This window comes from Vigna unguiculata, chromosome 4 (genome assembly GCF_004118075.2).
Source record: "Vigna unguiculata cultivar IT97K-499-35 chromosome 4, ASM411807v1, whole genome shotgun sequence".
Lineage (NCBI taxonomy): Eukaryota > Viridiplantae > Streptophyta > Magnoliopsida > Fabales > Fabaceae > Vigna > Vigna unguiculata.
The window spans coordinates 4,106,656-4,131,227 of NC_040282.1; the positions used below are offsets into that span (position 1 = coordinate 4,106,656).

Sequence of the window (24,572 nt, forward strand, 5' to 3'; positions counted from 1 at the left end):
CTCTCTTTTTGGCATTCCATTAATATATAGTTTATAGTACAATTAAAATAAACTAAATAAATATAAGAAGTGAAAAAAATAATAAAATAAAACAGTTGATAAAGATTAAAATATGATAAATTATTTTTTTCAGGTTATGCAGATCATTATATCACATACTGTCCCATCATTAGTATATAATAAATTATGTAAAATAGATCGAAATAGATGTACATATTAAAGAATGATGGATTAAAAATTAGTTAAAATATCGTTATCCTATATTAAAATATTCACATTAACAATTTCCATAGAGGTCCTGATGCTAAATCGACATAGCTATATCAACTGAAAATCTTAGAAGGGATTAATCTTAATTATATAGTTACACGTTAACATCAAATCCAGTACATGTTTATTTTGTTAAACGAAATACACATAAATTTAAAAAAGTGTTAAAAACTAAAAGAAAAAAACATTGTAAAAGATTAACAAGCACTACTAAATCATGTATAAGAGGCATTGCAAGATGGTAAATCATAACAAAATCTGCAACTGGAAAAACATAATGAATGGTTTAACTTTCTGCTACATCCTAGTGATGTGAGAGTGTTGTGTGCTTAATAACCCTGCTGCTAATCATCAACAAGCAGAAAAACACACTCAGTAGTCAAAAGAAGCATCCAAAAGTTCAGGAAATGCTGCTCTTAACTCATTATCCCTGTCCAGAATACCATCTACAAATGAATGATATTCCATGCTTGCACCAGAACAACCATCAACTGATGCAACTCCTTGTTTGTCATGGCCACTGGTTTTGGCATTGATGGAAAAAAGATCAGCTTCAGTTTGCACCAGACTTGAGGGGTTCAGTGACCACACAAATGAGTCACTAGTGTGAAGAAACTCACTCCAATCAAAGGAGGAACAATGAGGAACAAGAGTTTGAGCCTGAGGGGTTTGGCAGGAGTAGGACTGTGGTGAGCCTAAGTGGGAGAGGTTGGAGGAAGATGAGGATGAGGTGGAGGATGCAGCTTCACTGAACACATGTGGTTGGACATTTTCTGTGGTGAGGACTTGGTATGAGTGAACCTGACCCTCTTGTGTGTTCTCCACCAGTGACTTATTGGAACCTGATGGTTCAGTTTTGGTTGGTGCCATGTTGCTCATCATCAAGTCCTTGTTAACATAAGCCATTGGGTTAGTGGTGGTGGTGGTGGTGTTTGGGAAGCCACTGATGCTTCCCAAGTCAGAGAGGACTTGTGATACTGGTTTATGAGTCACTGGATCAATTCCCATCTTCATAAGCTTCTTCCTTAGCTTTGTGTTCCAGTAGTTCTTCACATCATTGTCAGTTCTCCCAGGTAATCTTCTTGCAATCAAAGACCATCTGAAAAGAAAATGTGATTAGATGCCACAAATAAGGAGATCAGATTTTTTTTTTCCTTTAAATAAAAAAAAAGGGTAAGTGAAAAATAAATGGGGTTATATAGTTAGCACATTTGTCATGCATGTCAAAGTTTATGGTTAGTTCATTCTCTCAATAAACCAAAACAACACAGTTTATATTTTCCTCATGCAACATATACCAGCCACTGCATTTTAAGTTTTGTCATGCTAATTTTGCTTACTTTGTGAGGCTAATAGCTGTATCATAAAATCAGAATTTAGTAAATTGCATTGCACCCTACAGTGTGATTAGACAGCTTGGAATTAACTGTTATCATTTTAGAAATTAAATCTTATAAAAAAAAAACAACAAATTTCACTAAAATAGACTCTAAATTATGGTTTTGATAGCATGTCAATAAGTAAACTTTAAGCTTAATTCAACCTTACAAAACGAGTTTGGCTTGTGAGATGAGATTGTATCTATTTATATACTATAAATTAACTTTTATCTCTATAGCCTTATATATAACATCTGTGCCACCTTTCATATTGGTTTCATACAATGTAATGAAGCCATTGAAGCATTTTAGCAAATATATAGAGTGGAATATACCTGCTTCCTATGGCTCCATGAAGGTTAATAATGAGCTCTTCTTCTTGGGGAGTAAAACTATCATGCTTGAGGTCTGGTCTGAGATAGTTGGTCCATCTTAGCCTGCAGCTCTTACCACACCTATTCAGACCTGCAAAGAAATGGAGAAAAGAGAGTAAAGTTGCACCATAACAAAGTCATGTCTCTTTGTGTGGAAAAAGAAAAGGGTTGATTGAAGAAAAAACCTGCTTTCTTTGGAACCAATGTCCAGTTTCCAGTTCCATGATTGGCTACATAGGCAAGTATTTTAGCATCTTCCTCAGGAGTCCAAAGACCCCTTTTCACATTGGATTTGTCACAACAAGGAGGCCTTCCCATTTTTTGTGCAAACAGACAGAGAAGAAAAAGAAGTGCAGAGTGAATTATGTAATGGTGATGCAATATGCATTGAAGGGTAACTTTAAAGTGGTGAAAGGGGGCTAATGTTTAAGATATGAAGAGGCAAGAAAAGCATGCAAATTTTGGCTCCTAATAACAACAATTGCATGATTATGTTCATCTTTCTGTAAACAAAAATTAAAAACCAAAACCATTTGTATGACATCAGAAGCATAATGCAAATGCCTTCCCAATTTCCAAAACCAATATCTATTTCAGGTGCAATTTGAATGAATGACCTCTTTGGTTAAAACTCATTTTATTTGCTAATGCAATCCAAATTCTTAATCAACAGTACAAAATCTTTGCTTAAGACAAAGCAATATAGAAAAAGTACACATAACTACTACATAGATTCGTTCTCAGAAAGCCTGTGTAAGCATTACCACTAAATTCTGAAAAATAAATTCTACTCTGCATAAGTTCTGTTCAGGTGAACCTGTGAGCTACCATTGGATACAAAGCTATCATGTAATCATACTACTCGTGTATTTGGTATATATTTGTGTTTTATAGTAAATTTTATTCACCAAAGCTGTCCAATCCATTTTATTTTGTGTCACTTCCTGATATTTGTGTGAAAAAAAAAATCTAAAATAAATTGGATCTTTGCATCGGTTCAACTCAAAAATTAAGGTTAAATATTTTTTTTTCCCTTAACTTTAAGTGACTTTTGGAATTAGTCTACTTCAAAATTTTGAATCAATTTAGTCTTTTATCTTTCGAACTACATGAATTTAGTCTTTTTAATCAAATTTTGTTAAGTTTATTTAACATTTCAAGCGCGTTTCATAATAGTATTTGACTTAATATTAAAGCAAAAATGTGTCAAATAATATAAATAACTCAAATACGAAATACATACGAAACATCAACTAAACCTAATAAAATTTGGTTAAAAGGACTAAATCTACGTATTTCGTAAAATAAAGGACTAAATTGGTCCAAAGTTTTGAAATGAACTAATTATAAAATTGATTGAAAGTTAAGGAACCAAAAACAACACACACACACACACACACACATCGAAAGCATAATTATGATAGATTGTAATAATAATAACAATTAATTATACATTCGATTAATTATTTAAATAATGTACAATCCCTAAAAGTTGAAGAGTTGTGATAAGAAATAGACTTAATCAAGTTTTAAATTTTTGATAAATGTGTATATTTTTAATTGAATCTCAATTAATTTTTTAAAATTTATTAAATACTTAAAATTTTTACATTTTTAATTAAATTTTAATATTTAACTTTTAGTTTTTCTAAAAAATAACAATCGCATAAATTATTTAATAAAAAAAATTAAACAACAAAGGCTTAAAACATTTGAGAATTCAATAAATTAAAAGTTAAATAAAATTTGATGTATAAACTTTAAACTTAATTACACGTAAAAAAATAATTTCAATTTCTTACGAGGAATTATATTAGTCTATTTCTTTTACACTCTATTGTTAGCTTATTTTTATTCATCACTATATCCTCATTTTCTCCTACTTCTCTTCAGCAAAACATTTCTAATATCATTTCAGTTCTTACAGACTGTCATCACTTCAGTAAAGTCCATTCTTTATATTGTTCCATTCATGGTAAAAGAATCAACAAACTGTGAATACTTTCAAACAAGAATATATTTACGGAATTGCTGTGAGAACAAACAGAAACAGTAAAATTATCATTGAGTACATAAAAATAGTTCATAATTTAATCAAATTATCTTTTCAGAGTATTTCAATTAACTCCTATAATAGTTTATAAAAAAATCTTATGATATAACTTCATCTTATTTCACCTTTGATTAATAAAACAACTCAAAATGATAATCAAGTTCTACTCAAACACAACCTATATCCAAAATGCATGAAAAGCGATATCAGGCAATAAAAACAGAGAATGGTGTATCAAGTTTTTATCTTTGACCATTAAAATATAGCTAAAAATTAAATCCTGTGTGTTCTAAGAAAACAGTATGAAATGTACTGGCAGAGTTGATGGTTATAGTTCACAACAAAATGAATGTTATATACATTATATTTCACAATGTATTATGTTTCTACATGCATTTAAGTCCAAAAGAAGAAAAGGTAACAGAGTCTTTAAGAAGAGCAGACATTGCAACTCTTCATGCACTTTCCTCTGACTCCTTCACCTCCAACCATATAAAGTGGATTCTTCTCACATTCACCTATTTTAGCCCACCTAGTGCAATTCTCATTCTCATCAACACATTCTCCACTATACTCTTCAAGTGACCTCACAGGTTTTTCAAAGTCACTCACGTGAATCCACTTGGTTGCAGACCACTTTTCACCCTCAATCACTGGACAGCTTCCATGCAAGCTATTGGCATCGGTAGTTGCATCAAGATGAAGACTGAAGAACAACAAGGCATCACCCTTACGAGGTTTTACTGAAAACACCAAAAAAAAAAGGTTAGAACCATTGAAATATCAAGCATAAGAACAGTTAAGTTCATTCAGTACTGAAAACCATTGAATTCTTAGTGTGTCAAACTATTAGTCTCTGCAGATGTGCCTGCAACATCATCGTACTAAGAAGGAGAATGTGAAATTATGTACACCACATGATATTATACACTCGAGACCTGCAGGAATGTTTTTCTGATGTAGTTCAACATAAAAAAACTGCTAATAGTTTGTAAAGGCATCCAAATATATATACCTGCATATCCTTTGTGAGCACATTCTGACCAGGTATCATCTTTTGGCTGTGACAACTTTCCCTGAAAATGAAAAAGAATTGATCATGATTTCAATTTTTCTTTTTATAGAGGGAAGGGATTCCGAATGAAACATCAGAGAATCAAAGCCATGAGAAAATCTTTACCTCAGAATTGGGAAAAATTGTTTCCCCACCCTTCTCAACATCAGACAGATACATCAATACAGTAGCAATCCTATGGCCACCCATAATTTGATTAGCTTTGTCATGGAAGTAATCAAAGTGTGGTTCATACTTCTGACCATGCTCATAATGCAGTACTTGCATTGACTCACCATTCTCTGATGCAATGAACATACGTTTAAATTAAAGCAAAGAAAAGTGAATACTGAACTGGATCAAAGAATGATATTGTTTACTAACCTACAGGAAGGAATGTCCATGCAGAAATTCGGCATTCAATATCAGCAACTGTTTCATCCTTAAAAGATCAAATATAGAAAAAAGAGGAAATCAATACGTAAATGCAATTGTCACAAAGCTCTGTTAAAATAAATTTCAGCTCATGAAATTGAGATAAAAAATTGTTGGTGGAGCGGCAGAATTATTTGGTCATGAGACAGAATTATTAACTTGTTACTCTTATGCCCTGAAAGAGTAAACCATTAACCTCTGATTACAGCACAGTAGAACTGACAGTGGCAGCCCTCCATGATGCACATTATTCATTTAAATGCAAGATAATATCAAAGTCTATCTAGATTATAATCATCTCAAACAAGCAAACAGACATTGAGCATGTTCACCACCTCCTTTCCTAAAGAAAAAGCTTCATAGAAGTCACATGTGGTTGTGAAAGTGATAAAATTCCATTTCTAGCATTTAGCAAGAGCAAGAGCGAACATTCTCCACCATATGAACATCTCCTTATTCACATGTTAACTTGTGGTTCAGTACATCTTCACTTCATTGTAATTATAATTCAATCCACATTTTGCATACACTTACATTTAACTTCTCTATAAGCTACATAGTTAATCATAATCAAATAAAAAGCCTTGAAGGTTTCCATATAAGCATAAAATAAACCATTTTGATTCATCATACCTGTGCCTTGTTCAGAAACATTCCAGAACTCGTTCTGACTTCACTCATTATACTTTTACCAGACTCATTATCCGCCACCATAGACTTCTCCAGCTTGTCCTTGGCCTAATATCACAAAAATTCAGACACAAAACTTAATATGATATATAATCTCATAAAAAAATCTCACATAAACCCAATGCTAGAGGTTTTAAATTGTAGCCACAATTTCGTCACAACCCTTAATATTGCGATAAATTGCGGATAAATGCAGCCTCGGCAACCACAAAGCATTGCAGTCACAGAAACCCCAAAAAATCATTAAGTTGCAGCCTAGATCACAGTCGCAGACCCTTTTCTAAAGCCTTGATTTTCTAATATATTGATCATAAAATCAAACATAATCCTCGTATTTGTTATAAATGATGAGCTTCATTCTTGATCCTACAATCTTATTTTTCACAAAGATGAACGGAATTCAACAATTATACAAAATAAGATCAAAATGCATCGATTACAAAAAGTACCAAGACCAAAATCCACAGTCATTGTTTTAAAAGTATAAGGACTAAAGATCAAAAACAAAATCTAACCAGAGATATCAAATGATCGCATTCTTCCTCCTTTAAGAACCCCTTGTACAGAAAAGCCCTGCACGACATAATTCACAAAAATCAACAACAAAAGATAACAAAATCGACCCATTTGTCTAACAAAGGAAAAGGTCAAACCTGGGATTCCACGAGAGCTGAGTGACCCGTGTGGGATCAAATTTCACTGAACAGCCTCCCTTTTTCAACCCAAGCCCCGATCCATGGCTGAAAAACGAACACCCACAAACCAAAACAAAAAAAAACGTCAAACTTTAAACTCATCCACGGGCAGAGAGATACACAAATGGCAGAAGGGCATTCAGAAATAAAATTATGATCATCATTACGTGGCCTTGGCTTCTTGGTCCACACCAGGTAACCGAATGGCGGAAACAGAGATCTCAAAACAGAGGAAACAGAGAAAGAGCGACACGAAACGGAGAGAAACCATGGTGAAAGGCTTTTTCAGTGGGCAATCTGAAAAGAGTGTTGAAATTTATGCAATGCAATAAAAAAGAGTTGAAAGTGAAAGAGAGTTTGTGAAGATGTAATGTGGGCGTTTATTCAATCACGGTTTGTCGTTTTCGGAGCAATGAGGATTCAACGAACGCCCACTGGTTTTGATTTGGCTTTCTACTTCCTCTGTCTGTTTCTAATGTGTGCTTAAACCCACCTTCTCGAACCTTCGTTTACCGCATCAACACGGAAAAAAACATGGTCCCTGTGTTTTTGTAAGGTTAAATTCTACGTTATTAATTCATTTATTTTAATATAATGCGGTTTTATTTTATATTCTAAACATTTAATTTAATTATATATTTTTTTAATAAAATGATGCTTCGATTAAAATAAAGTGTTAAATATCTTTTTTTCTTAATTTTTAAAAAATTTTGAAATTAGTCTATTTTGAAATTTTAGATCAATTTAGTTTTTCATGTTTTCAAATACGTGAATTTAGTTTTTTTAATCAAATAACATCTCAATCGTATTTTATAATAGCATTTGACTCAATATTAAAACAAAAATGTATTAAATAATATAAATAACATAAATATAATCTTGAGATGCGTACGAAACATCAATTAAACCTAACAAAATTTAATAAAATAAATGACTAAATCCACGTATTCAAAATATGAAAGACTAAATTAATTTTAAATTTTAAAATTAACTGATTTCAAAATTTAATAAAAATATATTTAACTCTAAAATAAATTAACATGTGACGTTAAACTTTATCGGTAAGAGAACTTGTTTTTTGTAACTTGGAAATTTGACTTGATTCATGTTTTTTTTTTTTTTTCTTTTTCTCTGAAACAAAATGAAACAATTTCTGAATACGTTCAGTTTTAGACGTCAACAGAGAAGTGGAGAAACTTGAGTCCAACTACGTCTTTCTCCCATGCCGAATGTGTGATGAGAAGAAAGAGAAGTGGTGTTGCTCTCTCTATGTATAAATAAATTAGCTAAATTGTTGATAATATTAAATTAAAATATTAAAGAATTAAGAAGATGAAATATAGTTTGCGGAGGAACAAAATTTTGATAAAAGAAATACGAAATTAAGATTTCATGTTTATATTGTGTATTTTAATTCATTTGAATATAGGAGTGCATTTGTTTAATTAAATTTATTGTTATTTATAATAAAATGTAAATATATTGTATGCATCGCCAACTCAAGAATAAAGTAGATAAAACATTCGTTTCAGACTTCAAAAGAAAAACCCTCAGCATTTTTTTATTTTTTTAGTATTAATATTTTTTTATTAAATTAATTATAAGATAAAATTTGTAACGCCTCATTTAATTTAATACACAAAATTAAAGGAAACGTCACAAAATTTAAAGAAAAAAAAGCTTCAAAACAACTTTTTAGTTATAATATATCTTTATTAAATTAATATTAAAATTATGTTTGAGAAAAATAAATTTTAAAAAATATTTTTTTAGTACTAATATACCTATTAAATTAATTATAAGTTTATGTTTAAAAATAAAATTTAATTAAATTATTATTAGTATCTTTCAATTAACCTCTACATGTACTGAAGTGATATTTAATGAGTTAAAACATCTTTTTAGTAAATAATTAACTTTTTTTACGAAAAAAAGTAATAATGGTTAATTACTTTTATTTTACTTACATATCCTTGTTCTTCTTCTATTTTATAAAACAAAAGTTTTTAGAATTTTGTCAATTTACATTCTTTGAATTTCATGTTGACTGTATACCAATATTTTCACCCTTATCTCAAGTTGATATGTTTTTTCACTACTAACAAAATTTGTATTTCCTACCAATTTTGTTTTGAATTTCTTTTCGTAGGAAATACTTACAAATTTTGTTGTGAAATTTTTTTTTTCAACAAATTGCTACCAATTTTCTTGCAAAACATTTTGTATAAAACACTGTTTGCAACAAATATTGTAGAATATACTTGCAAATTTTATAATTTTGTAGGAAATGATTACCTACAAAGAAATTACCTATCATTTAAAATTCCTAGAAAAATAGTAGAAAAAAAATCTTTTCTTGCAAAATTTGTTAACAAATTTATAAGAAAATTTTCATGTAATATAAGAATTTACAGTAGTGTTTCTTTCTATTCGTTATTTGTATGAATGTTGCCTTTATTCTACTTGTTGGATTTATATTGGAATTAAAAATACATTTATTTTTTTCAGTTTTTTTTTTATACTTTTTGATTTAGGGATTTTGAGAGTTTTTTTGCATATATATTGATGATGAACTGAATTTTTTCTACATAGCTATTAATTATATTAGTTTAGTCTTTTTGCGGACAATAAAAAAACAAAAAAATGTGACAAGAAAATAAGATTCAGATTTAAACTCTACATTCAAAACTAAGGAGCTAAGCTGAGTTTTTTTAGAAAAAGTAATTCAAGTTTTGGAAAAAAAAAACTTACCTTTTCTGTAACAAAAATCATAAAGAAGGACTCTCTTCAAAGTTATTTAAGTTTAGGAAAAAAAATACTTACCTTTATTGTATATTTATGCATTTAATTTTTTTTCATAATTAAATAACTTAAACAAAATTTTAGGTTTGAAAAATGATAAATTAATTGACATTCTTTGTGACATCCCATTTAAATAGATTAATCTACTAAACAAAACATCGCATAGTTATAATATTAAGTTATAATATTAAGGAGCAAAGCTGACCGAAGAAACCAGAGTTAAGAAAAGTACTTTAACAGTCATCCATAGGAGTGCTTAAAATGAAACCTAGGCATATAACCATGCCATAACAAAATCAATTCTAAAGCTTAACAGTTTTGCAAAAGAAATGTTATATGAGCATGGAATTACAAGGCACTAGGGCCATAGAATTTCTTTCGAAGGCCACATCAACGGGCCCATTAAGCTGCACTGCTACCACCATTAGGCCTACCTCTAGAAGCATTCCCATCTGTTCCCACCATATGGTGATCATCGCAAAAGAGAAAGCAGAACAGGAACATACACAAAAATTTCAAGGGTAAGCTAGTGTAATTTAAAACTTATGATGGTATAAAAGAACAAGTACATGAACATTCCCAAGCATACAAAACAGAGACACAAAAGTCATGTTATGACAAACAAACAAGACACTATGACTCAATTATCCGGATACACATACTAAGATCGGATTCACTGGACGCTTGCACTCGTGGTGGCCTCTACTGCTCTGCAGAGCCATTGCCAATGGCTTTCACCCTACCACACACGAGGTTAGCCTTTAAGCGTCTAAGGCAATTATCCTGCCAGAGACTAGAGCCTCCCGCTACTCTCACCACTTGGGTCAGTTTGCTCTACTTGAGACTCACTGACCCTTTAGAGCTTCGGGATGCGATCCTTACTTGAATCCATATCTTAATATATACACTACACACCACCATGAGATCTCCCCACGAGACTCATGGAATTACGCCTATCACATACCAAATTCATGTTTCATACCATATCCACCATCTTTATCTCAAAACATTCAGTTCTCAACCAACCAAAATCCATGTGTTATTCATGCCAACATACCAACTTTTAGTTAAGAAGATTCAAACAACCACATATATTCACATGCTTTAGGTTTTGAAGGAAATGGGTAAATAAATAAAGCACACAATTCACCCATCAAACAAAGAGAAAAACAGAATTGAAACCACCCGCTGCAGCAGCCTCGCTCAAGCTAGGAGTTGTCGCCCAGACGAGAGAAGTTGTCTCGCTCAGGCGACGGGCTCTCGCTTAGGCGAGCCTACAACAGTGGGTCATTGGAGAGTTTCACGATCCCTCGCTTAGGCGAGGCTGTCTCGCCTGGGCGAGCTGTCTTGTCGCTCAAAACGCAGCCCCTCGCCTGGGCGAGTGCTCGAGGCAGAACCCTGAGTGAGCTGCTGATATTCTCGCCTAGGCGAGACGAGCTCGCCTGGGCGAGAATATCAGTTCTCCCCCACAGTTTCACACATGCAAGGCAGAAAAACGACATAGAGCAACATCCAGAATATACGCCAACCATTTTTACACGATTCCAACACCATTCAAGCACCCACAACATGGAACAGAACATAAGCATGCCACAATAACTTTAAACTTAAAGACCTAGCTCCCCTTACCTCTGTTTCAAGCACCAAAAGCAACCAGACCCTAACTATGCAGTACCACAGCTCCAGGAACTATGGCAATGAGCTGAAACGTGGAAAAAGAGGACAAAACGAAGTTAAGAGACTTAACCTCAACTTGACCCACGTGTTTTAAACAATGCAAAAAGGAGAAGGAACGGACCAGGAGCTCTAAAGCTCAACTTACCTGGAAAAAGAGAGAGTTTTGCTAACTCGCAGGCGTGAGGATGGAGTGCCCTAGTAGGGAACCTTGCTGAAGAACAAAGTGTTTGAGGGAGGGGAACCTGCTTCTGTAAAGGAGACAAGGCACATAATGAGCTGAAAGGGGGTATAGGGGGTCCCTTAGTGGGCTGGCCTTAGGCCCACGAGAGGTTAGGCCCTAAACACAAAACTGAATTGGGGCTTACATTCTTAATTATATAAAAGACATATTATTTTTAAAATGCATATATAATTTATAAAATGATATTAACAACAATTCCAATATCAATTTCTTTGGCCGAGAGGAGTTTATCAAAGTTAAAGATAATAAAAACATTTAAGAAGAAAGATTAAATGGAGTAGTCCTTATTGTTTATTAAAAAAATATTTCAAATAAAATTAATTATGATAATTTAATAAATAATTTTACATAAAAAAAATAAAAAATCTCATTTTTTTTACTTTGATTTAGGCCCTGCCAATCCTTTAACAGCTCTTGAATTTGTGCTCCTAGACAACGTTGACTTCTTTTAATAACACATTAATTAAAACTTGAATAGAAAATTATAATTTAAAGTTGGTTTTATTGCGAGAAAGATGGTCGCAACTTACAATAAGAAAATATCATAACATGAAATAGTTTATTTTACAAAATATAATATGTAAAGAGAATAAAATAATAAATTATCACGGTGATAGTTTTAGACAATGAAAATATTTTTTTCTTATTGAGGAAAATTATGTAAACATTGGGTTTGGTAGTTGTATTTTAATATATTTGGTTTTGGTGCATATTTTTATATTACAATTAATGAAAGATTGTTTTATATTTTACAATGAATTATAATGACAAGAAAATGGTGTTTAAGACATGTAAGACATACATATACTTGTGACATTGCCAACAAAATATGAAATATGCGTAATAGATGGGTAAGTATAATCAACCTATGTTTATTTTCAATTTTTTTTTTATATTGCATTTTAATAACAAAGGAACAATTCATGGAAATGATTATAAAGTTGCTTCTAGGCAAGGTTTTAGACACGGTGAAATTGATCTTAAAAAATAAATCATTCTTAAAAATTGTAGATATCTTAATAAGTTTGTATTGAATTTTTTTAAAAGTTTCTTAAATAAATTAGAACATAATAATTTTGAACATGCATTAACTTATAATAATCAAAGTAATATCCATCTCATTATATTGATTTCAAAAAATTATCATCATATTCATATTTGCTATCACTATATACTAAAATTTAAATGATAATAATATAAAGATAGAAAATATTTATAAAATTATTGATGATAAGATGACTAAGACTATACTAATAAGGTAATAGCATAATAGTGCAAGGTATTAGTATAAGCTTTCCAATCATGATAGGTGGACTATTAATAAAATATTTGTTACTATTAATAATAAATTAAGAGTATGATAAAAATTAGTGTTTAATGCCAATTCTAATATTTTAATTCATATTTATTTTTTAAGCTATTTTTTAATTAAAATATTATAACGAAGTTATTTTCTTATTATTCACGTCTTCTTTTCATGTTGGATGCCTGTTTAATATAAGTTAATCAATCTTTACCTTTTTCTTTAATTTTGGAGACACAAACAACCATTACAATTTTATAAACTAAGTAATTGATTTTTTCACTTAAAACAATTTTATTTTATAATTAACGCATTAAATTCATTTTATTACGTGTTTGGTCATTTTGCATATGGACAATAAAAAGGTTTAATATATATTTAATGTTTGACAATAATGTCAAATACACGTCTTTAAAGTCGGGTTGAAAAATGACGCGCATACACTTAACACTCTTTAATTACATAAAATTACATAATTTATATATTAGTATTTGTAAATGTTTTCTTTAACATTTGTTCATGAAAAATAAAATTATTTTGTCATTTATTACGTGAGAATTTTTAAAAATGTTTAAAATATCAATTATTAGTGTTTATGCTGCCATATTAACACCTGAATATCTAACTTGAATTCCTAAAGCAATATTATTTATTTACCTAAAGTGGATGATAAGGAAAAAAATATCAGTGATTCTAGAATTAAAAAAATATGAAAATAAAAAATATTTCACAAAAGTCAAAATGAGTAAGTACTAGTTACTCATTTTATTTTTGTGCACTGAAATCGACAATTTTCTCAAAACACTTAAAGACAGAAAGAAAAGGCCCAAATTATGAGGACCCGGCCCATTCCGCATCTATCTTTCAATTTTAGGGTTTCTCTTTCTAGATGCTTCACCGTTCAAATGTCCTTGCTTATAAATACGCAAAGCAAGTGTTTCACTCTCAGTCTCTCACAACCGTGCCTCTTCCATCTGCTAAGGTTACAGGTCTCTCTGATGATCAAACCGACCTATTTTACTAGGTTTATTCTTCATCTCTAATTTTAGGGTTTTAGGACAATTGTTGTTTTTCAACTTTTTGCTTTTTTTTTTTCCTTTTAAATCACGGGATGAGAAAAAAAAACTGCAACAATATGATTGGATTCGTTCCATGATTCCTTGTATTTAAGTCTCTGATGATTGATTCTCTTCATCTCTTTTTCTGGTGCTTGATTTTTGTTTTCAGTTTTTTTGATTTTGAATTTACAATTCTCCTTTTTATGTTTATTCGATAAGATCAATAAGCAAAGAGATATGATGATTTTAACATTGGTCCGTGTTTCTGAATCACCGTGACCGACAAATCTTACCAATTTCTGATCTCCAATTGTAGTTGTAACTTTTATTTTAGCTGTATTTGTTTCTGTAATTTTTTTCATGCATGTATTGTGTTCTATTTTGGCTCAGTGATATTCTGCTTTATATGCAGTATACGCTATTCTGATTTATCATGTGAGCGGATATTTATTTGTAGATGAGAGCCAATAATTTGTTATTTTTCGAAGTGTTTTTATTTGTTTTAGTGACTGTTTTCTGTATATCTTGTTCTGCTATGACGATTTAAGAATAAAATTCACATGTCAGACTTCAGAGATTTTAAAATCGATGAGAATGACAATTCTTCTGCTGAGCGGATTACTTGATATTGTTTGCATCATATGAATTTCACTGTTTGTTGTATAATCAGTAGTTATTATTCTATTTCTAATGATTGAGTTGTGTTGAGCAAAATAATTTTCATTGGCGGGAGATTTCTACTCTGGAGTCTCATACTATTTTGAGGGCAAACAAATTGTGTTTGCATGTTCTCAAGTAACCGTCATAAAACGATTCTCCGGCGTGACGGAGCCGCCCTCATAGGTGGCATCTCCGCTAGAGTGTTCTCATATTCCATTGCCTTGTGGAGCGGCGTCGCTGCCTTTACCATTTGGGACTGGCCATGAGAAAAACATTCCTTTTAGTTTATTTTGTTCATATTTTGTGTATTGCTTGGTAGAATTTTCTTTTCGGCTGGATGGCATGGAATTTCGTAAAAGATGGGATTCAGTGAGAAAGGGTTAGGACGGAAATTATGTTTTGTATATGTAAATGCATTTTGTACACTGGAGGAGCATCATCTTAGTGATGGTTATATATTTTGTTTAGTTGTATTTGAATTTCGGCTTATTTTTTAAGCTTTGTAAGGAATAGCAAAATGTTATGTGTAAAATTCTCGGATCAGAATTTCTGAATATATGGTGAGGTTTTTCTTTGTTATTTCGAATTATCATAATATATATTAATTTTCAATACTTTAATTTATAAAATTTTGGCTAGGAGTTTTGTGCTATGAATATAATCGTCAAAAACAAAGGCGCAAAACTAAAATCAATAATTTAATTAATTGAACCAAAATATATAACTGTTTTGAAACGATAATTTTTGTAATCGTTTATTTCATTCCAAAGTTTGTTTTCATGTTAGATTTATTATGTTACAGGTCAAAAATGATGTAAGATTAACGAGTTGACTGAATGAAACATAATAAACTAAACAATGAGTTTCTCGTTCACATACTGTTTAGACCATAAAATATAATAGTTTAAGGTACTTGTTAAACCGTAAATTTTATCATTATGTCAAAACAATTACTTGCCTGTGTTCATGTTGGAAGTTTAATTGAACCTTTCATCTTACAAATGTCCTCGTGTAGTTTTAAAATTTTCACAAGAAAGATCAATGCAAATTATGTTAAAGATCACGGCCCCAACCAAACGTTTTTGAGGGATAGTAGAGGCTCCAAGATGTAATGGTCTAAGATCCAAAAACCTTGATGAGATTTGTGTCATTGGCCAAACAGATAGAAGAAAAGCTTGCTGACAAACATAAGCTTATGGGTCTAACACGCGAAATCAGACACTAGCTACCACTAGAAAGATGGCACATGAAGAGCTTGTACTCATTACAGCGCTTTAAATACAATTATCACCAAATTCTAGTGTATGAGGAGGACATGTATAGCATTGCTTTTAGAACACAAAGGCTTATATGAATAGAAGGTGATGTCATTTCGGCTAACCAACGCACCAACAACATTTTAAGCTCTCATAAATAACATGAAATCTTGGTTTTTTTTAGATTTTTTAGATGAAATCTTGGTTTATAGTCCCACATTGTGCACCCATTTAAAGCATTTGAAATATGTACTACAACTGTTATATTTGGCAAATAGCAAATGGAATATTTGGGACACAGTCTCGACATCAGGAATACGGACGAGTGCAAGATTCAAGTTGTCTTGGCTTGGCCCTTACGTAAAAGTCTTAAACAATTAAAAGGCTTTCTAGGATTGACATCGGATAAAGCTTTTGCTACTCTGAAAACAGCCTTAACACAAGGTCCTCTTTTGGCTTTACCAATATTTTCACTACTCTTTAAATTAGAAATTGATGCTTCTGAAATGGGTACGGGAGGACTCAAAACAAGCACCCAATTGCAAAAAAATATCATCTGTCGTGCAAAAGCAATCAAGTTATGTGCGAGTATTATATGCCCTTAACAGAAGTAGTGGCAAAATTCAGATTTTATCTTCTTGATCATAAATTCATGCTTAAAATTGATCAGAAAAACTTGAGAACTTTAATGGAAGAAAGATTACAAACTCCAAAGCAGCCAAATGGCTTCATAAACTACTTGATTATGATTTTACTATAGAATACATGCCAAGGAAGGATAGTATACTTACAGATGCACTCTCTACTGTTCCTTTCTAATTAGGTTTGTTCTTTGAGTATGAATAGATTAATTCCCTGTATTTATGTTTTTTGGTTTTTGATTTTGAATATACATTTGAGGGCGAACAAATTGTGTTTGCATATTCTCAAGTAACCGTAATAAAACAATTTTCCGACGTGACGGTGTCACATTTAGGGATTGGCATTAAGTTTGAAGCACGATCATTAAACGGGGACATACTAAACTCTGAATAAAAAAAAATGAAAATAGACTGTGCGAATCCATTACCATTAATAAAAAAATAAATTTAAGGATTAAATCAATAATGATTATGTTATAGGGATTAAAAAAAGATTTTGTTCTTTATGTTATGAATACGAAATTGGGTAAATCTCACGATAGGGAATTGTTTAAAAAAAATGAGGCATGGTAGAGATGGGGTAGATGATTAGCAATGATTGAAAGAATGTCCTATATTGAGGTTTTTATTTGACAAAATATACAATCCTCACATTGAATTTTTTTTTATTTTTCTAATTAAAGATAATTTAAGAATTTCTGAAATTTCATTTTTAATGTTATAAATGTTGGAAGCATATTTTATATTTAATATGTATGTAGTATAGATTTCATTTTCTCATTATCACGTTTATTTCGGTCTCCCCTCCATTAACACAATTGTCCATTCGGTCCAAAATTTGATATTAAAGGCAGTTTTTTCCAAATTCTCCATTCCTCCGTTTGTGTTCGTGAAGTAGTTGTTTTTATCGCTCCATAAGGAATTGCTATTGAAATGGCTCACATAATAAATCGGAATCATACTGCACATAAAGCAGAAAATCACCGTGCCAAAATAAATCACAATACTCGCAAGAAAACAATTGAAGAAAAGAATCCAACAAAAAATAGTTCTACCTATGATTGGAGATTCAGAAACACGGACCAATGTAAAAATCATCATATTTCTTCGCTTGCTGATCTTATCGAATAAACATAAAAAGAAAATAGTAAATTCAAAATTAAAAAAAATAGAAAAAAAATTCAAAAACTGGAAAATGAGATGGTGTCACGAATGTTTAAAACTTGATATATCCAATTTGGTTTGTAAAAACAACACATAAGAAATATAAAATATGGGCCAAAAATGTAGTGCTGTTATTTAACTCCTATCTCGTAAGTTACAAGAGATGAAGCTGATGACAACACTCAATCTATGAGCTTTTCAGACCCAGAATCAACTAAATAAACCCAGGGTATAGTTAAAACTCAATATACACAACTAACAGAAAATTGTTGTCATAGGAAATGTGGTAACACCGAGTAGGTTCTCCCCGAACAGGATATTGGATCAACTACAACCTCTAGCAATTTGGATAGGAAAATCATTGGTTAAAATAGTCAAGTTTTACAATAAATTATAAGAAACAAGAAAATTAAATAGATCATTCAAATATAGAAATATTCTCAAAGTAAAATGCTTCAGTAAAATCCTAGGATATCATATGAATGAGGCTTCACCAAGTAGGTTCTCCCTGAAAACAGGGTCTTGGATCCACAGCACCTCATAAAATTGGATTAAATCATCATCAGCAATTTCAATAATTGAAATATAATCAATGAAAATAAATACATAAAGAAAAATAAACGAACACTAAAGCACAACAAAAGAGAAGGAATGTTTGTCTCATGGCCAGTCCCAAATGGTAAAAGCAGCGACGCCACTCCACAAGGCAATGGAATATGAGACCGCTCTAGCGGAGATGCCACCCCTAAAGGTGGCTCCGTCACGCCGGAGAATTGTTTTATGACGGTTACTTGAGAACATGCAAACACAATTTGTTTGCCCTCAAAATAGTATGAGACTCCAGAGCAGAAATCTCCCGCCAACTAAAATTAAATTGTAGAGAACAACTCAATCATGAAAACTAGAATAATAACTAATGATTATCCAACACACAAAGATATGCATATAATGCAAACAATGTCACATAATCCGCTCAGGGGAAGAATTGTCATTCTCATCGATTTTAAAATCTCTGAAGTCTGACATGTGAATTTTATTCGAAAATCATCACAGCAGAATAAAATATACAGAACAAAAACTTCAATATAAAAAGGTTTTACTTCAGTTCAAACTACGTGATTAACAATTAAAACAGTGAAGAAAATAACATATAATTGGCTCTCATCTACAAATAAATATCAACTAGCATAATAAATCAGAATAGCTTATACTGCATATAAAGCAGAATATCACTGACCTAAAACAGAACACAATACAGGCATGAAAACAATTACAGAAACGAATACAACTAAAATTAAAGTTATCGCTATTATTGGAGATCAGAAATTGGTAAGATTTGTCGGTCACGGTGATTCAGAAACACGGACCAATGTAAAAATCATCATATCTCTTTGCGTACTGATCTTATAGAATAAACATAAGGGGAAATGCAAAATTAAAAAACAAAAACAGAAAAAGAAAACGATTTCAAACACTGGAGGCAGAGAAGGAGAGAATCAATCATCAGAGACTTAAATACAAGGAATCATGGAATTAATCCAATCATATTGTTGCAGTTTTTTATTCTCATCACATGACTCATTGAGAAGAAAATAGTGATAAGGGAAAACAATAATCCAAAAATTGGTGACAAAGAACAAACCTAATTAAAAGAGAACGATTCAATCCTCTGATCGACCTAAAACCCTAGTAGAAGGAAGAGAGACACAAAAGTGAGACACTGTGAACGAAATACTTGCTTTGCGTAATTATAAGTAAGGACATTTGATGAACGGTGAAGCATCGAGAAAGAAAAACCCTAAAATTGAAAGAGAGCTGCGGAATGGGCCAGTATAATTTGGGCCTTTTCTTTACTTATTTGTTCGGGCTTTTCTCTATGCACCTCCAACTTGTTTTCTCCGCTCCCAATTTTTTTTCAAAAAGTCTTAAATCCTTGGCTTTTTGACTAATTCCGTCTCACAAAATTTCAAAATCCTGTCAGATCTCAAAATCTAATAAATATACTTGACGCATTTCAAAATATACATACAGGAAATATATATATATATATATATATATATATATATATATATATATTTCTTCATATATTATTTAAAAATAAAACTATATATATTTATTAGATTTTGCAATCTAGTATATATATTTTTTGAAATCCGTTAACAATATTTATCAGATTTCAAATTTTGATAATGTATAACTATATATAAAGGGGATTCTCTCTTCTGTGTCCATATCTCATAATTCCAACTTTACCATTTACAATTTAATTATTTATTAAATTTTTAAAAATTAACGGTTAATTTTCCAAGTTTTTATAAAACTATTTACTTATCTCCTTATTCTTTTTTCTCCTACTATTCATCTTTCTCATATTTTCTCCATACATTTCACTTTAATTTTTATAAAAATACTTTTATTTTGTTCATTATAACATTACAATATCATCAATTATAAATATAATTCAAAAAATGCGTACATACATGCATGATAGCGTCTGTGTTTACCCTAGTTTTCTTAATGAGGTTTCGAAATTTGTCAATTTTTTTAAATAAATTTTTACTTTCTTAACTTTTGAAATATAATTTGGATTATGAAAGGATATTGTACTCTTTATAGTTTTAATGTATGTTTTTACTTAATTAGGATTTTTTTTTGTATTAATTCTTTTTTTTTGTAATGATGTTTTTACTTAATGTACTCTTTATATTTTTCACTCTAAATTCGTTGATGATAGGGGAACAAACAACAAATTGATCCATGATAATAATATTTGTAAACTGCAGGACTTAAAATATATTTAAGTTAATTGTGTTATATAGTTTTATATTCTTTTAATTAGAGTAAGTGTCTATAAAATTCTTAATTTAAGATTTTTTTCATTACTTTGATTGTATTAATTAATATCTTTTTACCTTTGATGTTAAACTAACTGTAGCTAATACTACAATAATGAAAAATGACAGTTTGAAAATACCTAAAATTTCAAACTAAAGTATATTAAATTTGTTATTTTCTTACAAGAAGATGGTCATTTTGACATAATCATTACATATTTAATGCCTCATTAAAAAAAAAAGTAAATATAAAACTTAAGCATAATCTATACATAGGTCTATAGTAGCAGTTAACTTAACAAACATTCATCAATAAGCAACATTTTCATTACTCTTGTCCACTTGTTAACTCCTTTTTTGTTCTCCTTGAAGCAAAGACAATGAACGCTTAAGGGTCAACATCATCGTTTTTCTTCCTTTTATGTTAAGATTATCCACATCAAATCTTAGAGTACAATTGAAGAACAAACTTCTTTTCTCATACATATTATATATACAAAAGTGTGTTAGGTGTTCATAGCATTCATTTACCAAGATTCAGAATAATGCAGTTGCCAAAGTTTAATGTGGCTTTGTTTTTCTTCCTGATCTGCTCTTCCATTTACTGTGGTAATTCCACATTCATCTTATTTTTCATGTTAATATAGTTTATAGGTTAACAGTTGAATTGGGTTGCTTCTAATGTTCTTACATATTTAGTTTTTGGAACTCGTATGAACTCTGATTGATTGTTCTTTCACCCTGTATATAAATTGGGTTATATTATCACAATCTGATTGATTAGTTCAAAAGATATCCATCTGATTTTTCTGAATGGTTGATGATGTAAAGAAATCAAACTCAATTGCTAAGGATGAAAAGTGTATATGCAGGAAATGCAGAGGCACATCAAGTTGCACTCCATGTGCACAACAAATGTCCCTTTCCAATATGGCCAGCAACAGCACCAAACAGTGGCCAACCAGTGATAGCAGATGGAGGATTCTACCTTGCTCCAGGTCAAACTGAACGTGTGATAGCACCATGGACATGGAATGGTAGAATCTGGGCAAGAACAGGTTGCGATTTTGGTTCAAATTGGAAACCAGCTTGTAAAACTGGGGACTGTGATGGAAGACTAGCATGCAATGGACTCATAGGCACTCCCCCAGCAACACTGGTTGAAGTTTCATTTCAAGGAGGAAAACCAAATTTCTATGATGTTAGCCTAGTTGATGGCTACAACATCCCTGTGTCTGTCACTCCCAAGATCACAAACCCCAAATGCCTCATTCAAGGGTGCTTGAAGGATCTCAGAGCCCTGTGCCCTCCTGAACTTGAGGTGCTGAATTCCAAGGGAGAAGTTGTGGGATGCAAAAGTGCTTGTTTGGCCTTTGATGATGACAGGTTTTGTTGTAGGAATGCCTATGGGACTCCAGGGAAGTGCAAGCCTAGTGTGTACTCAAAGATATTTAAGGATGCTTGTCCTAACTATTTTAGCTATGCTTTTGACTCACCTACCCCATTGGTGAGTTGTGCATCCTCAGAGTATGTGATAACATTTTGTCCTTATGCATGGGGAGGTGCTGGTGAACACAAATCTGAGTAGGAAGTGCTTACACCTCTGTTGTAAGAATTGAAGTTGGTTCTGGAATCAAATGATTTGATTCTGTTTGATAATATGTTGCAATAAAAGTTGTATATTGGTTATTGCATGTTATTGATACCTGAAAAATACCAAGTGCTGCATAGTTTCTAGTTTACTACCATTACTTAATTGTAACTGTTTGATATATTTGTTTATCATGTATTCTTAATTAGTTTAGTTTCATATTGAACAAAAGATGATATGGTAAAGTATGTGATTGAATAACTTTTTATTTCTAGTTTATGGTTCTATATTTCTCACTCAAGTGAAATTTTAGTCGCAAGTTTCTTGGTATATAAGTTGAGATAGATAATTCAGCTCAGGTGAAATCACATTATCCGTTTGTATTGTGCAGGTTAATAGTATTATGATTAATTTCTCGGAAAGAACTACAATATAATAATTACTAATTTTCCTCATCTAAATTGAAGGGTACCTAAATTTTCCTTAATGCTTCCAAAAATCCTAAACAATCTAGGTTTTCAACAACAACCAATCCTTATATAAAAAAACATCTATTCTTAAAACTCACTCATAAAGAAGAAGAAGAATTCAAACTTTTATAAAAGAATGACTTATTTGTGAGAACCGAAACCAATCAATTCACAAATATTTATATTATTCCAATACAAAGAATATACTACAACACTATACTAATTATAATCTTCCATTGAATTGGAGACAGTTTACATAACAGAAGTTTAGGGACATAAATTTTAGAATAAAATAAAAAATAAACATGTAATTTCTATTTTAAAAAGTTTCAAACTTTTATTTACGAAAAATTACCTTAAATAAAAATCAATGCTCTTACAAAATAAGAATTAATAAAATATATATTATTCCCATATGTTAAAATAATAACTTATTTCAAATATTAATTTATTTCAGTAATTTTCATTTTTTCACATTGTAAATGATTCAAAACAGTGTTAACAATAATATTATTATTGAATTGATATATATATATATATATATATATATATATATATATATATATATATATATATATATATATATATATATATATATATATATATATATATATAAGATAATTGAATCTTTGAGCGTCTAGTGTAGAAATAATGGCATTTAAGTTTTTTTTTCTTCAATTTCTAAACAGAAGTCTTCTTCGTCTTCGTCTTCGTCTTCTTTTTATATTTTAAAAAATTACAAGAAGAAAAACATAGTAGGAATTATTGACTTAAAAGACCCAAAAGCCATTTTATTTTCCATCAAGTAATTGAACTCTAACAAAAACTTCATCAAACTATCTTTCAGTGGTAACTATTTTTGTTTTTATCAATGCAATGTTAACAATAATATTATTGAATATATATATATATATATATATATATATATATATATAAATAATATAATATAATATAAAATATTAAGATAATGAAATCTTTGGGTGTTTTGTGTAGAAATAATGGCATTATTAAGTTTTTACTTTTCTTATAAATTTCTAGACAGAAGTCTTCTTCTTCTTCTTATATTTTCAAAAAGAATGAGAACAAAACATTGTAGAAAATTTTGACTTAAAAGACCCAAAAGTATTTTTTCCCATCAAATAATTGAAAATCTGTTGAACTACTTACACACATGCTTTATAGAATTTTAATATAATAGTGCATATAATAAAATTGTATTCTAATGAATTTAAAATAAAATAAATTTTAAAAAATTATTATGAGTAAGGAATAAAAATTAAAAGCCTGAATTAATAATTTTTATCTTTAAGGGGAATAAATAATATAATTTAGTTTTATTAGAGGAAAAATATTGGCCACAATAAAAGTGGTTAGTTTTTAAAAATAAATATTTTATATATAAAATATGTAAGTGTTAATATCTTTACAATTTTACATATATCTTAACTTGATTTTTTTATTGATATAAAAGTACTATATACTAGTATTTAAATGTGAATATTTTATTTACATATTGTATGATTATTTTTATTGAACAAAATCTTTATCAATTATTTATATCTGATTTTAATTAATTATTTATGAGGCTTTAGTGATTTTAATACTATTATTCTATTATGAACTTTATATAGTAAAGGGAATTGTAAATAGAATCAAATATTAGATTAGTATTTGATTGAAAAAATGGATTAAATGAAAAAAAAAAAGACAAATCAATGTATATTGAATTACGTAGAAATTGTCAGTTTTCTATAGGTACTAAATTAAGCTATATTGAATTGTAAGAAAGTAATTTAATTATTTAAAATGTATATTTGTTACACATTTAAAAAAATGAGAAAATTTCATTACCTTGTTTTATCCATTTATAATTATATTTAACTAATAGAATTTAGTTTTTTTTTCCATTTTTATTTTGAAAATAC

General features: G+C 30.3%; 3 protein-coding genes, 1 long non-coding RNA gene and 10 other non-coding genes across 14 annotated transcripts; 5 read left to right on the top strand and 9 right to left on the bottom strand.

Annotated features, from left to right (window-relative positions):
• Positions 1–561: 561 nt before the first annotated feature.
• On the bottom strand, positions 562–2,799 carry LOC114182571 (transcription factor MYB35). The gene is made up of 3 exons (XM_028069461.1): positions 2,209–2,799; positions 1,985–2,114; positions 562–1,369 (listed from the first exon to the last, which is right to left on the bottom strand). Exons 1-3 carry the CDS (start codon positions 2,339–2,341, stop codon positions 643–645), a joined length of 990 nt encoding a protein of 329 aa, XP_027925262.1. The 5' UTR covers positions 2,342–2,799; the 3' UTR covers positions 562–642.
• Positions 2,800–4,363: 1,564 nt separating this feature from the next.
• Positions 4,364–7,452, bottom strand: LOC114180250 (probable prolyl 4-hydroxylase 7). Its single transcript, XM_028066537.1, has 8 exons — positions 7,118–7,452; positions 6,909–6,995; positions 6,771–6,828; positions 6,199–6,303; positions 5,515–5,572; positions 5,257–5,432; positions 5,092–5,152; positions 4,364–4,819 (listed from the first exon to the last, which is right to left on the bottom strand). Exons 1-8 carry the CDS (start codon positions 7,219–7,221, stop codon positions 4,506–4,508), a joined length of 963 nt encoding a protein of 320 aa, XP_027922338.1. The 5' UTR covers positions 7,222–7,452; the 3' UTR covers positions 4,364–4,505.
• Positions 7,453–14,074: 6,622 nt separating this feature from the next.
• LOC114182814 lies at positions 14,075–14,156 on the top strand. Its single transcript, XR_003604249.1, has one exon. It is a non-coding gene; the product is annotated as a small nucleolar RNA Z199 (small nucleolar RNA).
• Positions 14,157–14,263: 107 nt separating this feature from the next.
• On the top strand, positions 14,264–14,338 carry LOC114182796. The gene has a single exon (XR_003604232.1). It is a non-coding gene; the product is annotated as a small nucleolar RNA SNORD18 (small nucleolar RNA).
• A 76-nt stretch (positions 14,339–14,414) lies between these two features.
• LOC114182818 lies at positions 14,415–14,497 on the top strand. Its single transcript, XR_003604253.1, has one exon. It is a non-coding gene; the product is annotated as a small nucleolar RNA U54 (small nucleolar RNA).
• A 61-nt stretch (positions 14,498–14,558) lies between these two features.
• Positions 14,559–14,651, top strand: LOC114182821. Its single transcript, XR_003604256.1, has one exon. It is a non-coding gene; the product is annotated as a small nucleolar RNA R64/Z200 family (small nucleolar RNA).
• A 3,217-nt stretch (positions 14,652–17,868) lies between these two features.
• On the bottom strand, positions 17,869–19,515 carry LOC114181027. The gene is made up of 2 exons (XR_003603728.1): positions 19,395–19,515; positions 17,869–18,615 (listed from the first exon to the last, which is right to left on the bottom strand). It is a non-coding gene; the product is annotated as an uncharacterized LOC114181027 (long non-coding RNA).
• LOC114182831 lies at positions 17,871–17,975 on the bottom strand. The gene has a single exon (XR_003604266.1). It is a non-coding gene; the product is annotated as a small nucleolar RNA snoR97 (small nucleolar RNA).
• LOC114182817 lies at positions 18,004–18,118 on the bottom strand. The gene has a single exon (XR_003604252.1). It is a non-coding gene; the product is annotated as a small nucleolar RNA Z278 (small nucleolar RNA).
• Positions 18,205–18,319, bottom strand: LOC114182816. Its single transcript, XR_003604251.1, has one exon. It is a non-coding gene; the product is annotated as a small nucleolar RNA Z278 (small nucleolar RNA).
• Positions 18,719–18,811, bottom strand: LOC114182820. Its single transcript, XR_003604255.1, has one exon. It is a non-coding gene; the product is annotated as a small nucleolar RNA R64/Z200 family (small nucleolar RNA).
• Positions 19,068–19,142, bottom strand: LOC114182819. The gene has a single exon (XR_003604254.1). It is a non-coding gene; the product is annotated as a small nucleolar RNA SNORD18 (small nucleolar RNA).
• Positions 19,251–19,332, bottom strand: LOC114182813. The gene has a single exon (XR_003604248.1). It is a non-coding gene; the product is annotated as a small nucleolar RNA Z199 (small nucleolar RNA).
• A 1,448-nt stretch (positions 19,516–20,963) lies between the features above and the next one.
• Positions 20,964–22,441, top strand: LOC114181484 (thaumatin-like protein). Its single transcript, XM_028067952.1, has 2 exons — positions 20,964–21,195; positions 21,459–22,441. The coding sequence occupies exons 1-2, from the start codon at positions 21,132–21,134 to the stop codon at positions 22,172–22,174; spliced, it is 780 nt and encodes a 259-aa protein (XP_027923753.1). The 5' UTR covers positions 20,964–21,131; the 3' UTR covers positions 22,175–22,441.
• The last annotated feature ends 2,131 nt before the right edge of the window (positions 22,442–24,572 follow it).

Excerpts from the sequence above, each read along its gene's own strand:
- LOC114182571 (XM_028069461.1), bottom strand. The coding sequence starts at position 2,341 with ATGGGAAGGCCTCCTTGTTGTGACAAATCCAATGTGAAAAGGGGTCTT. Across the intron at positions 2,115-2,208 it reads ATTGGTTCCAAAGAAAGCAG|GTCTGAATAGGTGTGGTAAG; the intron begins GTTTTTTCTTCA and ends ATTTCTTTGCAG. Across the intron at positions 1,370-1,984 it reads CATGGAGCCATAGGAAGCAG|ATGGTCTTTGATTGCAAGAA; the intron begins GTATATTCCACT and ends TTTTCTTTTCAG.
- LOC114180250 (XM_028066537.1), bottom strand. The coding sequence starts at position 7,221 with ATGGTTTCTCTCCGTTTCGTGTCGCTCTTTCTCTGTTTCCTCTGTTTT. Across the intron at positions 6,829-6,908 it reads CAGCTCTCGTGGAATCCCAG|GGCTTTTCTGTACAAGGGGT; the intron begins GTTTGACCTTTT and ends TATGTCGTGCAG. Across the intron at positions 4,820-5,091 it reads TGCTCACAAAGGATATGCAG|TAAAACCTCGTAAGGGTGAT; the intron begins GTATATATATTT and ends TGGTGTTTTCAG.
- LOC114181484 (XM_028067952.1), top strand. The coding sequence starts at position 21,132 with ATGCAGTTGCCAAAGTTTAATGTGGCTTTGTTTTTCTTCCTGATCTGC. Across the intron at positions 21,196-21,458 it reads CTGCTCTTCCATTTACTGTG|GAAATGCAGAGGCACATCAA; the intron begins GTAATTCCACAT and ends GTGTATATGCAG.